Source organism: Nannobrachium achirus (genome assembly GCF_963921795.1).
Source record: "Nannobrachium achirus genome assembly, chromosome: 21".
Classification (NCBI taxonomy): Eukaryota; Metazoa; Chordata; class Actinopteri; order Myctophiformes; family Myctophidae; genus Nannobrachium; species Nannobrachium achirus.
In genome coordinates, this window is record NC_137828.1 from 25,240,780 (window position 1) to 25,256,053 (window position 15,274).

Sequence of the window (15,274 nt, forward strand, 5' to 3'; positions counted from 1 at the left end):
GTGACAGGTTTGGTCATTCGATTTTTATTAATTTTTCCATTATATCCACCAGTAAGACTCCCTAATCGGGAGATAAGCGACTGTCAGGTCGCATACACAAACTTTAGAAGGCAATCGTAGCCAATCAGGAGGGAATATGGGAAATGGGACAGATCCATGTTGATGACTTTAGAGATACTGTGTACTGCTTTGTGTGATTTTAGGCCAAAATCTGTAGTGTGTCCAAAAATGTTTTGCAAAAATCGGCCTGATGGTGGCGCTAGAAGAGGGCCAAATGAGGGGTGGAGGTTGTAAAGGAGTGTGTGTGCAAATTTTGGCATTGATAGGGCCAACAGTTGCAGAGGAGGGCAAAAGTGTGACGTGACATGATGTGATGTGACGTGATGTGACTGACTGACTGACTGACAGCGGGTGGAGCTTTTACAATAATAACCAGTAAGACTCCCTAATCGGAGATAAGCGACCGTCAGGCCTAAAAAGGCCGAGTTACGGCCTTTTTAGCGGACTGCAGTGGCGGGGGGACGCGTGGGTACCGGCCCCGGCTCTCCCGGTCGCTCCTATGTCGAGTTACGGCATTTTATGTGCGCTGCAGTGGCGGGGGATCTCCACTAGGGGGAGCGACCACTTTTGCATCCGTTCTGGAGCACCAGGAGTCGGTGGTCCCCAGGAATTCCCTGTGAGTAGCCCCGTTGGGGTGGTCATTTTTGCACTTTTTGGCGGCGGCGCCAGGGTGTCCCTGGAGCTCCGGGGGTCCCTGGAGGTTGTGGTTTGGCAGACAAGGAGTGTGTGTGCAAATTTTGGCATGGATGGGGTCAACCTTGGCGGAGATATGAGAAGGGCAAAAGTGTGACGTGTGACAGACGTGACGTGACGCGACGGACAGGCGGTGGAGGTTTTGATAGTAACTGCGACCTGACGGTCGCAATAAATGTTTATTGACCTCGAAGGGATATTTGTCAACAACAAAACAACATATCCATATAACACAAAAACGACATGTCACAAAGACAAAACATGAGGTCGCCACTGTGCACAGGAAACCATCCTATCGACGCGGTGCACTTTGTTTGGTGCAGCAATGGCTGAGGGGACAAAACTTCTAAAAGGAACGTTTTTTCCACTCCAGGGTTCTCTATCTTCGCCCGATGGCATGAGGTCAAAGTAGTAATGCAGGGGACAATCAATGTAATTTGTTATTGAGAGTGCTAAGCGTGTGATGGCCTTATTGTTATTATCAGCAAGTGTGGGTGTGGGAAGTCCAATGATCTTGGAAGCAAAACGGGTAATACTGTAAAGTTTGTTTCTCTTAGGCATGGACAGTATGGTGCAGAACAATACAACAGGTTGAATAGTACTTTTGTACACTAATAGCAGAAGATGAGGGGCAACAGATAGTGTTCTTAATTTAGGAATTACAATGGCTTCTATTTGAGTGTGCTAACTTTACTGTGCTGTACTTTATATTAGATGCAGCTTCTGAGTGGACCACAATGGAAACCCCTTTGCCGATGTCTTTGTGTTAGTTCCACCTTGGCGTTTTTATTTTTATAAAACATTTGAATGCCAATACATTCTATTCTATTCTATTCTATTCTATTCTATTCTATTCTATTCTAGCCCAGTGGTTCTCAACCTTTTCAGGCCGTGACCCCCAAAATAATCATATTTTAACTGGGGACTCCCACCCTGACGAGCACTAAGAGATGAGGCATTACATTTTATACCAGTAAGACTCCCTAATCGGGAGATAAGCGACCGTCAGGTCGCAGCGTGATTTTAGGGCAAAATGTGTAGGAGCAGTGTCCAAAAATGTGGTTCAAAAAATCGGCCTGATGGTGGCGCTATATGGGACATCCATATTGATGACATACTGTGTACCGATTTGCGTGATTTTAGGGCTAAATCTGTAGGAGCAGTGTCCAAAAATGTGTTTTAAAAAATCGGCCTGAAGGTGGCGCTATATGGGACAGATCCATGTTGATGACATGAGTGTACACATACTGTGTAGCGATTTGCGTGATTTTAGGGCAAAATTTGTAGGAGTAGTGTCCAAAAATGTGTTTTAAAAAATCGGCCTGAAGGTGGCGCTATATCAGACACATCCATGTTGATGACATGAGTGTAGACATACTGTGTACCGATTTGCGTGATTTTAGGGCAAAATCTGTAGGAGTAGTGTCCAAAAATGTGTTTTAAAAAATCGGCCTGAAGGTGGCGCTATATGGGACAGATCCATGTTGATGACATGAGTGTAGACATACTGTGTACCGATTGGCGTGATTTTAGGGCAAAAATTGTAGGAGCTGTGTCCAAAAATATGTTTTGCAAGAATCGGCCTCAGGGTGGCGCTAGAAGAGGGTCATGTGTGAATTGATGGTGGAGGTTGTGATTTGGCAGGCAAGGAGTATGTGTGCAAAATTTGGCATGGATCGGGGCAACGGTTGCGGAGATAAGAGCAGGGCAATAGTGTGACGTGTGAGGTGTGACAGACAGACTGACGGACTGACTGACTGACTCACAGTTTGTGGAGGTTTTGATAGTAAGTGCGACCTGACGGTCGCAATAACACGGTTCTGCTCACAACGCGAGGCGTTGTGAGCATGTAGATCTGCTACTTTCACAATTTCTGCCTCTAATATTTGACAATTTGTCATTTTAGAGATACTAAAACGTTCTTAAATTGTCACTTTAGAAATATGCATTTACCCTCTATACACTTAAACTTTATGTTGGTTTGTTTAGCGTTGAGTGAAAAAAAACTATTTTGCACACTAAGCCAATCATACGGGGGGACCCCCCAAAATAATTTAGGGACCCCCCTGGGGGTCCCGACCCACAGGTTGAGAACCACTGTTCTAGCCCAGTGAGATGCAGAGTTATATAGTAGACAGGAAATTGTGCCTTCTTATATAAATGAGCATTGGTGAGGACCAATTATGTGAAGATAAGGATGGAAATGGGTGAAGTGCTCCTTTAAGTTAAACACAGGGATCTAAAGTACTTTGTGCACTTCAGGAAGATGACCGTGGGCTTTTCATTTCAAAATTACATCTTTTCACAGATTAACACCAATATAAAACTAAGAACTGAATGAGTGGTTCTCAACCCTTTGATCTTGTAGATTGTGCCTCTTTATACAGTACTAGTAAGACGCCTCAATTCCCCTTATCCTTTTATGCCCATGCATGGAGATCCCTGTCTGAACCAGCTGCACATATATGGGCATTTCCATATGAAGTCCTGTTAGATATTGGCTTAATATTGATGACATCAGGGATCTCCATATATGAGCATACAACTGATACTGTCATGGTTCCCATGACATCACAACATACAATATATTTTATGCCCATACATGGTGATCCCTATCTGAACCAGCCCCACAGATATGGGCCATGTCTTGGCCATATGTCAGTGATATATATCGATGACATCAGGGATCTTCATTATGGGCATAAAAGGGATTCTGGGGAATATCCATATATGGACTTTTACATAGGTGATGTCACCTGTGATGTCACAGTGATGTGTCAAGGGAACCAACCCATAGACTGTAAAAATCTGTACACACACGTCTACACAGACATGGACAGCTGTGACATTTCTCATGGTAAACTGCGACCTTCGGTCGCAATTATTTGTCAATTTGGCCAATGTTTAACCAGTTGTTATAGTATAGTTTGACGATGACATATGATGCATTAATGGTTTTTTTATAATCTTTTTCTGTAGGTCTTAACAATTTTGCTGCCATTGTAAACATAGCTCTAGTAAGCAGCTGCCAAATTGTCCTTACCTTTTAACGTGGGCACGCGCACGCATCGTGCACAATCTGTGCGCGACTCATCTAGTAGACTGTAGACTCGGTGACAAGCTTTCGAATAAAAAAAACCCCATTGAAATAGACATATCCGTTGCCACGCTGTATCCCTGCTTATCCGCCAGTGTTTACATGAAAAAACATTGAAAAAAGCCAACTGTGCGCTATGGTAACAAGTGGACACGTTCGCGCACAAAACGCACGATATGTGCGGGGATCATAATCCAGGCGTGTAGAGACTGGATCAAAGTTTCCAAACGCAAAAATCCGATTGAAAAACGAGTGTTCCATCGCCGAGTAGCTTTCTCTTCTGTTACACTGTAAACCAACGGAGGCGGGACTATGGCCCAGGCTCAGACCGGATACGGAAAGCTAGATCCGGTCCAGACCGGAAATGACCGGATACAGTTAGGGGGGCGGGCCTAAAGAGCCAGAATCAGCGAAAATCTGCGATAATACTTTTAATCCTTTCATAATGATTAAAGCTAATTAAACTTCCGGGTTCGACGGGCATGGCACCGCGGTACAGCGGGAAATCTACGGTTTCTACGGGCATCGCCCAGAATGAGTTAAAAGTCCTTAAATTGTCACTCTGTTTTCTGGAGTCAGTTTGAGAACCACTGATCTGAGTAAGCGTTTTTACGTTGATCAAAAATGGCGCAGGTTGAGGACTGAGGCGATCATGTAGGCTACTGCGCGCGACAGCACAAGCACAGAACAGATTTAGACCCATTTAGAACGGGTAAACATTATTGTGTATCATTATTTTGTGCTTTAACTATTGAAAAACAGCAGATCTACAGCACGGCACCGAGTGCCGTGCTGTAGATCTGCTATTTTTGAAAAATCTTGGAATTTTGACCCGATTCTATAAGTGTCTTTTGAATACTTCTAAGGGTATATATATTTCTATGTCAGCAATCTGGCTAGCCATCGTCAAAGAAAAGGTCCTTTTCGCTTAACTGGAGCTCAGTTAGTCTGTTCTTGAGAGACTACTATGTCAGTGGTTCTCAAACCTTTTCATGTGAAGGACCCCCAAACTGATATTTATTTACGGACCCGCATCTCAAAATATCTAGTTCCAGGGACCACCCAGAAGCTAAATTTGAGTTACAAACATTCGCTTTGAAAATACAAACATTTGCACACATTTCCACGACTTTTTCAAAAATAGCAGATCTACAAGTATATCTGCTATTTTTCACTGGTTAAAGCATTCAATAATTCTAGGAGTAAATGGGTTAAGAAATGGTCCAGATAAGAATGTTTGTCAACAAACGTGTAGAGCCGCATTTCTGTGTAGAATATCTTTGGATATCTACATAACGGTAGTATACAATAAAGTGTCTGGAACATTAGCTATATGCCACATTTTATCAACCTGCATGTGGATATTTTATAGAACAAAATAATATATTTATAAGTCAATAATAATCACATTGCGACGCATTGTGAGCTTATAGATCTGCTATTTTCACTAGAGAGAGACGTCACATTTTTCTTTTGGGTGACGAGGGTAAAAGGTTTGGCAACCACTGGAACTAGATGAGTGTGTGTGTGTGTGTGTGTGTGTGAGTGTGTGTGTGTGCTTGTGTGTGTGCGTGCGTGCGTGCGTGCGTGCGTGCGTGCGTGCGTGCGCAGGTGGCGGACCCTGGAGGACATTTATGTTAATTGTGTACTTACCATATTTACTGTCTATCCATTCTTGACCGATTCCTTTATCATTGGCACAAAAATGTCATTATGGTTGCATCGGTGAGCACATTACTCTGCTGTCTAAAGTGACTGCGGTCAGAGACTTAATTGTGCTGACGCCGGCGTCTCTCTTCTTTGTCTCTCGCTCTCTCTCACTCTGATAGATGCCAATTACACCGGCTCCGTATCGAAGACGCCGGCTCCTCCATCAACGTCGGTGACCCTCCTCTCTAAGGCTTTGCTTTAATGTCAACGCTCTGGTTCTAAAGTGCTGGGAATTACCCCGCTATACCGTGAGTCCACGATCAAGACCATAAGCCCCCCATCCCCCCAAGCTTTACTCCTTTTTTCCCCAAACCACCCTCCTTAAATACTTTCTTTAAGGTTCCTTCTTTCTTTTTGCACTTTATTTACTGGCCCGAAAAACAACAACAACAACAAACACAGGGTCGGGGACTGTGTGCGCATCATCAAATTCCCATAGGGGTTTGGACTATCCCTTTTCCCTCAATTTCGATTTTTGATTCGTCTAATTTACTTATATATTTTTTTCTATTCTACATTCGGTTTACACCTCACCTCGTCTCGTCTCCCAGACTCAGCGCTCTCCTGTTTTTTCTTTTGTGGCACGTTACGGGGGAGTGTGTGCGGGGACTAGGGACTGTGTGCGTGCGTGCGTAGAGGTAGGGGGGCCGCAGCCGGCCGGCGCAGAAGAAATAGAAGATGATGGGGCGGTTTTGTTCAGCTGTGCACAGAGCGCTGGCTCTCCTGGCGCTCCTGTGTGCCCTGCGGGAGAGAGGGGGAGGAGGCGTCTGCCGGGGGGATCTGCTGAGCTCCTCTGGGGACCAGGGGGGGTCGGCGCCCCCCTCCCGGGGGCTACACGGCTCCGATGATCACCCGGACCTCTGGGAGCAGGAGGCGGTGCGTCTCAGGCAGAAGCGCAGCTGGGTGTGGAACCAGTTCTTCGTGCTGGAGGAGTTCACGGGCAACGAACCGCTCTACGTCGGCAAGGTAAGGACACGCACGTGTCTGTGTGGCCCCTCGGCTGTGTTTTGTGCTGTGATGCACGTGGCTTTGCATTGTTTAGAGCAGGGGACTTCAACGTTTTCAGGCCAAGGACCCCTTAGCTGAGAGAGAGATGAAGCAGGGACCCCCACAACCTTTTCATATATTCCATATAGTTTCATTGTTTGACAGCACAATCAGTGTATCTTGGATTCATGTCAGTTTGTGTTTTCAGATATTTAACCACTTGAACCATCAATACTTAATAAAGTTAACCTTTCACTCTGTACTTAGTGAAAATAGCTCTACATAGATCTGCTATTTTTGGCTACAGTTCTCAGAATATGGACACTAGAATTCAATGTATTAATATAAAAAGGATTGGAAGATTTGGTGGCCCCCCTGTAGTAACTCTGAGGACCCCCTAGGGGTCCCGGACCCCCGTGTTGAAGACCCCTGCTTTAAAGCAATGAACGTGTTCGATCTGTAAGCTCGCAACACCTCGCATCAAGATACGTTGTGAGCTTGTAGATCTGCTATTTTCACACACACACACACACACACACACACACACACACACACACACACACACACACACACACACACACACACACACACACACACACACACACACCTGTGAATGTATTGTACCATGTTGCACATGGCTTATCATTGTTTGGAGACCGCATTCACAGAAATTACTTTTGCATCTAGTATCTTAGTTAGATTTGCATCTAACTACAGTAGGTACAGTATTGAGTTAGAAAGGCCTAATGAGGGACAGGTGTCACAAATTGTATTTTCTTTGTCAAATAAACATACAGTATCAATAAAAGATGTATCATGAAAAGTATATTGTTGCTGTCGGATGGAAACCTTGTTGCAAGTCCAAAACCATTCCTTTTTGTATTAATATAAAAAGCTACACGTAATGAAAATAGACAATTTACAAGAAAGAGCCTTGTTATTCCAAAGACCTGGGAGACATTGTGAATTGTGACAGATGCCCTCTGGAGAAAAGAAAGTAAACGTTTTACTAAGACATTTTGATTCAAACTACTGTATAGCAGTGGTTCTCAACCTGTGGGTCGGGACCCCCAGGGGCGTCCCCAAATTATTTTGGGGGGTCCCCAGATGATCAACTTAATGTGCAACATTGTTTTCTCACTCAACAGTAAACAAACCAACATAAAGTTTAAGTGTATATAGAGGGTATCTGCACATGTCTAAAGTGACAATTTAAGGACTTTGTAATCTTACTATAAATGCGAGAAATTATACATTGGTCAAATTGTCAAATATTAGAGGCTGAAATTGTGAAAACTTCAAAGCCTACAAGCCAAACAGGAATGTAGTTAGAAACGCAATTAAATCGTTAATCGCAATTATTTAAGTGACAATTAATTCGTCATGTAATATGTCATAATCGTGAAAGCCATAGATTTACGTGGTGGCGACCGTTCCGAGGTTGCCCTGATTTGACCCGGGGTGAGCGTGTTTTGGGGTGAGTGTTCTTACTACCGCAGAGGCAATGAGCTCTTGCCTTTACCCCTGAAAGACTGACCAAAGGGTGGAAAGAAATCTCTGCTTAACGATGGATGTTAATAGCCTGATTTCAGACTCAGCTGATGCTTGAGTCTGACATTAGCCATGTTTCCATAAGTTTATTCGAAAATAGGAAGCAAATTATCATAAATTCGCATTAAGACAAAGCGAATTTCCATTTGCGGGTGTCATTCAAATTAGCGACGGTCGCATGAGTTGATCGGGTTGATTTTTTCAGACCGAACCGAGACGTGAGCACTGCACGTCTGACTGCTGTGACTCGACCGCTGCTAATTTATTCACATTTATTGTCTGACCCGTTTCCATTCACAAATGTGCATTTAGTTTATTCGATAAAGCCTCAAAATCCACCTCCTCCAAGCAGATAAAAGTTTTTGCGGATAATGAAAGTTTATTCGAATTTTGAAGTGTTTCCATAAAAAGATTTAAGCGAAAAAGGCTTAATGTGCATTAACTCTCCTACTGCCAGATTATTTATTTATTTATTGGGTCTGGTGCCATCAAAAAGCGGCTTACCTTTGCGACGTTATAGCAGATAGACAGACATTTTTTTTTTTTTTTTTTTTTTTTTTTTTTATTGTGCAATAGTGCACTTTGGTCTGCCAGGCAGCAGAGGGCGGCGTCATGCGAGAATGAATGTGAATTTGCCTGTTATGTGTTGAAGAAGAAGAAGACCAGTCACTGGCCACAGAGCCTTACAGCCAGAGGAAATCAACAAGGAAGTGAATTGTTCTCCGTTGATCTAACGCATAATGGATTTTTTACACCATCACCGCGGAAAATGTGTTTACAGTAAACGGCCGCGCGACCCCTCATCAGCTTACAGTCATCAGACGAACGAACCGAACGAGCGCCGTATTGGCATCGAGGTTCTGTAAAAAATGGGGCGAACGTTAACGTTCAAAGCGTGGGGAGAGTTAAGAGGCTTTATGGAAACTCACTATTGTGCCCTGTCTGAACGATTTACGGGGGAGGGACTTTTGTGCGAGCGTGCAGTGACTGCTTCCACACAGAACTGCGACCAGAAACATGTAATCAACATTAACATCTTGGTGAAATCAACGCGCAGAACTACCAACCAGAATCAGTTTTAACCCACTTTTGCGTATGCGCTAACTGGGTTAAAACTGATTCCGGTTGGTAGTTCCGGCCAAAGTGTAGTCGGTTTTGAATACAAAATTACTTAAGATGTCATCCGGTCTAGACCGGATCAACCAACCTGTTTAGTAAACAAATACCAGGCTTTCTCCCAGATAGCCTGGTGAGGCGAGTTTACTCAACACCAGACCAGAGAAACAGTCCACTCTGAGAGTGGGCGGGGTGGGCTGGAACTAGGCTAGGATGTTAAGCAAATCACCTTCGCCCAACAAACTACTCTAACCATACTGTTGTGTTGGGGCATCACAAACTGTCTGTACATTTCTGTTAAGAGTGCTGCCATGGTGATTAGGCAACTGATGTTGCTTAACAGGATGACTAGGCAAGTGCGTCAAACGGGGCAGCAATTCACGCCCTCAACAACACCTTCAGTGAAGTGAGTCACTAAAAAGTCTCCTGGCTTTTGAGAGAGATTTACCTGAAGAAGGCAGTTTTAACTACCATTCAACTGTTGACATTTTCAAGTGCAAGACCCGTCGTCTCATGCTGTAGAAATGGATTACACTCTAATTACACGCTAATTAATTTTGTTTGCTGTTGCACTTGCAATTTTGAAAGGATTCAATAAATGTGTGCAGAACGTCATGTACTGTGCTTCATTGGGAATATAAATCATAGGCTGCATCGATTATATTTTATTTTAATTTCTGTTTCTCGTATAATGTTTCAATAGCTCATTCTCAATAGACCTCATGGCTGGTATAACTTTTCACCCAATACTTTTTACCCTGGGGCAAGTTGGAGTTTTTAGTTTTTGGCATCAAAGTTGACTGAGAATCTGAGCTACTGATACTGAAAATTGACTCTGTTTTGAAACTATTCCTGCAACGCAATCACAGTCATTGATCTTGAGATGTTTTCGAGAACGGCGCCCTCATTCTGGGGGTATTCAGTTGTTCCGATACCGATATCAGTACCGAAAAAGCTGCCGATACTGCCTAAAGTGCTGGTATCGGTATCGGCGAGTATGCCAGTCTATGAAATTCATCACATGATGTTATTTCACTTGCAGTCAAATTACAATTGCTTCAGTTGATGTTGTACGACTTACTCTATTATACTCTTACTGTACTACTTGTAGCTGCACTGCTGTAATGTCTAGATCAGTGTTTCTCAGGAAAAATAAGAAAATATAAAGTCATTGTTGAGCGGAAACCTCGTATCTCCAAGTTTCAAATTCGTACGTTTTGTAAAGTAAAGCCCTGCTTCATCATACAAGGCGGTCGCACAAAAGTAGTGAAAACGGCAGATCTACAAGCACACAACGCCTCGCAATGGCGCACACAACGAGGCGTTGTGTGCTTGTAGATCGGCTCTTTTCACTAGTTTAAATCATTTTTAAAATGATAATTGCAAAACGAACGGTTTTGGACATAGAGGGTTTTCACCCGACAATGACGATAAGTAAAACGGGCATCTGTACAGCACTTGATGTGTCCCGGGCATATAGGTCTCTGGATTCCTGTTGTGCTTGGAATCATCTCTGGTCTCATTATTAGATCAGGCTTCATCTTTCCCCCTGTCCATGGGATAATCACCCTTGTCTTTATGTATGTGCCGGGTCCTGCTGCTGCTCTCACAAATCCATTTCCTCAGAGCTCCTCAACTGGATTAGCGTTACGTTGTCTCTGACGGGTGGAAACCTCACATGTCCAAATTAAAACTTTTCAGGATTCAAATTCAAAAATGGCAAAAGTAGCTGATCCACAAGCTTGTGGATCAGCTACTTTTGATTATTTTGTGTGACTCTATAGTGTGATCAAAAAAGTAGGCCTAAGTAAAATAAAAAAATAAAAAACACAAGTTAAAATATGGAGATAAGAGGTTTTTCCCGACAGAGACCAGGGAAGCCTGGAAGTTCTAAATAGGAATGAAGAAATGTGTTATACAATCAGACGGGAACTAAAGGTCATCTATTGAGCATCTTTGTTTTCTGCATCGTGTTTCACTGACGGTATTGGAAGAAGTACTCCAATTCCTTTACTGAAGTAAAAGTTGCAATGCCACTAGGAAAAAAAATCTTGTTACAATTAAAATGTCTGTATTCAAATTGTTACATTAGTAAAAGTACAAAAGTATTGGGTACCTGCCATCAAACTATACTTAAAGACAAAGTACCTAAAGTAAGTCGAGCTACAAGCTTATGTAACTCTGCAATTTACGAATAGACGGAAGTATACAATAGGGCTTAAGTGGTTAAAGGACAACTTTAGTTTTTTACAACAAGGGTTCATATTTTAGATTGTAATTAAAGAATATAAAAGATGAGTGTTAAATTGATTTCATTTACTTCTTTTTATTGTTTTAGAGATTCTTATTTCAGTGGTTGGGGGTATGCGTACAAGTGGCTAAATATGTCATTTTACACAGAATAAGCCCATTCCCAAGATACTACGCAACCTTTCATGGTTGTGTAGCCCATCTAATCCCCACGTATCTATGGAGAAGGGTTCCCAAGTTATATAATGCTATGTTTGAGTGTTCAAAACAAGTAATCTCCAATAAGCTCTTTAAGGGAAAAACCATAAATGTACCTTGAGTAAATCGAGTCAGACACCAGGACATAAATGTAAGGATCTTTAGTTAGGAAAATGTAGTTAGGGAAAAGGTAGTTAGAAAGTAAAATACAAATTGGCATTTATCCAAATTCACAATTAGGTGCAAAATAAACAAATACAATCACACTTCGTAGTGCAAAACCAAACAGTTTCACTGTTTCACTGTTCACAAACTTAAATGAACCAACCTCAATTAGTTACTCACAATAACCCAAACTGTAAACACTTTCCAATATAATTGGCCAAATACCTCAAATTCAATAGTTTCAAACACTTCAACCAATTAATCAATATTTCCACAGTGCACTGTATTAGTATCAACCTAAGCCGGCATCTAAATAAAAGAAAACAAAAACCCCACCCACGTTGCAGGCCTGTTTACTGTCCGTAGATGGCGTCCTCACTCAGGAATTTACTCACTGTTCAGACGTTACTTGTTACACGTTGAATCTTCAAAAGACCGACGGATGATGCTCTTCACAAAACGAAGACGATGATGCTCCGTTGACGAGTCAAAGGGGTCCACCCCTAGCTCCAAAGTCTCTCTCAACAACAGCTCACGTTGCTGGCTTAACAACACTACTGTATCGGCTAGCTTTGGCTAACTAGCCGTCCACTCAAAATACTGCGGGCCAGTACAGACGCACGCAGCTAACTTTAGCCAGCTAGCTGCTCAAACACTCACTGCAGAATGACACAGTCACGATCCTGTCGAAGGCACTGGCACACCACAGTACAGCTTTCAGTCCTCCTTGCAATGATTTATCACACCGGACTCTAAAACTCTCAAAATCAAACCGTTTGTCACGTTTCCTTTATGTCACTTTTATCGTTCACTCACAACGTCTCTCCTCTCTTATCACCGGCATCTCTCTCTGCCGTGCAGACAACGTGCGCGTGTTTACTTCCCATCACATGACGTGCTAGGACACTCCTGATTGGCTCAGCCACTCTGCTACGGTAAGTGCAGATGGACAAAATACAGAACTTCACAGAAAATAAACCCCCAGTAAAAATAACACTCTTCGAGTTAGTTTCAAGGTAGGTAAAAGTAAGTAAATATAATTAAGTATACCCATTTCTTTTGAACAATAAACAATGTCACATTCTATATCAAAATCACACAAAATAACTGTTACAGTATATCTTTTTAGCTTAATTCAAATAACAGCATTTCAAATAATGTCTCTTCTTATTAACCCAAAATAACAACAGGGCTACACCCTCCCCCTTCTAAATGTCTGATGTCCTCATTAGACTCAAACAACAGGACTTAACTCAAACACAAAGGTTGGCATGCAAGCAAGCCTACTTTTATTCTTCCCAATCTTAATAACAACCCCTCTATGGACAATAGTAAGGGGTTCCTCACTGGCCTTACCAGGCTTATCATAGGTAAGTCTCATAACTGGTTTACGCAATCTTTTGGGCCTAGTGTGAGTAGGAGGGGATCCTATATTAGTGCTACTAGACTGCCTCCTATAATCCTGATCACTTGAAACTGGTTCAGGGTCTGATTCGGTGTCAGGGATATGAGGCGTTTCTTCTCTCTTCGGAGGGGGTTCTGGCTCTGAAGAACTGTCACTTGCTGACTCCGAAGGACTGTCACTTGTCTCCATCTGGGCTTCACTCTGGCCGTGAGGGGGCTTTTCCTTTCGGGACAAGATCTCTTCCAGGTAAGTACGGTACGACCTACGCTGGGGATACTCCAGATCAGACTCTGATTCTGAGGATGATTCACATTCTTTTTGCACTGAGTGATCAGGGGTTTTGCGCTTACCCCGAACTTGTGCTCGAGTTCTGGGCTTGGATGGCAAATCTTCATCTTTGTCCAACACTGGCATTCGCACCAGTTCTCCGACAGGCAATAGATGATCTCGGTGCAGGGTTTTCAACTTGCCCATCCCGTTCTCAGGCTTCAACTTGTAAACGGGTAGGTTTGGCATTTTCTCTGTGACCACATAAGGAATGTCACACCAGCGATTCTGGAGCTTGTGTTTCCCAGTAAAGGCTAGGTTCTTGAGCAACACCCGGTCACCAGGCTCTAGGTTTTGACACCTCACTCTCTTGTCATAGGCCTTTTTGTTGCGGAGGTGTAACTTGTTCGAGGCTTCTTCTGCTAGCTGATAAGCCTTCTGCAAGTCTTGCTTTAGCTTAGTGACGTAGGATGAGTGTTGACGTTCTACTTGATCTTCAGGCTGGGTGCCGAAGCACACATCAACGGGGAGTCGGGCTTCCCTCCCAAACATTAGGAAGTAAGGGGAGTATCCCGTAGCGTCACTTGTGGTGCTGTTGTACGCATGCACCAGATGCACAACATGTTGACTCCACTGTCTTTTCTTCTCCTGGTTCAATGTGCCCAACATGGACAATAAAGTCCGGTTGAACCGTTCCGGCTGCGGATCACCCTGGGGGTGATAGGGGGTCGTTCGGGACTTTCTTATGCCCATTATCTTCAGGAGTTCTTTGATCAATCGCGACTCAAAATCCCGCCCTTGGTCAGAATGGATTCTGGTAGGAAGGCCATAGTGAACAAAGTACTTGTCAACAAGGATTTTGGCAACTGTGAGGGCCTTTTGGTTCTTGGTAGGGAAGGCTTGGGCGTACCTCGTGAAATGATCAGTTATGACCAGTACATTGCTGATTCCTCTTGAATCTGGCTCCATTGAAAGGAAGTCTATACACACGAGGTCCAGGGGCCCATTGCTGACTATTTGATGTAGGGGAGCAGCTTTGTGTGCAGGGGCTTTCCTCAGAATGCACTCTCCACAGTTTCTGACATACTGCTCTACACTGGCAGCCATCTTCGGCCAGTAGAACCGGCTTCTTATCATGTCAACAGTCCTTTCCGCTCCCAAGTGACCGAGGTCGTCATGAAGGGACTTTAACACAACTGGTCTGAACTCAGCTGGCAGCACGAGCTGACGATTCTGCTCTCCAGACTGGCTTTGGCTCACACGGTGTAGTAATCCGTCCTCCAGGACCAACTTTGCCATTTGTCTCTTCATGGCTGAGATCTCAGGATCAGACTCTACATCCTCTGGCCACTTCCCTTGCTTCACTGCATGGATGGTTGGTCTTATTACTGGGTCTTTTCCTTGAGCCAGGCTCAATTCTTGTCTGGACAACTGGCCTAGTGTGTTCAGCTGCACCCGTGTAGGGAAGGCATACACATCTGGCACACACTCAGGGGATGCTCCAAGTTGTTCTACGTATCTGGGAGAGGCTTGAGGGGATCCCAGAACACCAACCTGCTGACATATAGACTTGACACCAGACTGGGATATACTTTTCCAGTCTGTATCCTCTTCTCTTGGCTCCATCCTCGACAACAGATCCGCATCAATGTTGTTTCTTCCAGGTCGGTAGAGGATATCGAAGTTGTAGACTGACAAATCCGACAGCCACCGATGTCCATGGGCATTGAGCTTGGCAGTTGTAAGGACGTACGTCAGCGGATTGTTGTCAGTGC

At 43.6% G+C, this 15,274-nt stretch overlaps 1 protein-coding gene across 3 annotated transcripts in view; it reads left to right on the top strand.

Moving 5' to 3' along the window:
• Nucleotides 1-6,238: 6,238 nt before the first annotated feature.
• Nucleotides 6,239-15,274, top strand: part of cdh7a (cadherin 7a) — a gene marked incomplete at both ends in the record, with an annotated part of 322,682 nt that continues 313,646 nt past the window's right edge. For all 3 annotated transcript variants that reach the window (XM_080752329.1, XM_080752330.1, XM_080752331.1), the window contains one exon: nucleotides 6,239-6,526. In XM_080752329.1, coding sequence (XP_080608455.1) covers nucleotides 6,239-6,526 — 288 coding nt within the window. The remainder of the gene's footprint in view (nucleotides 6,527-15,274) is intronic.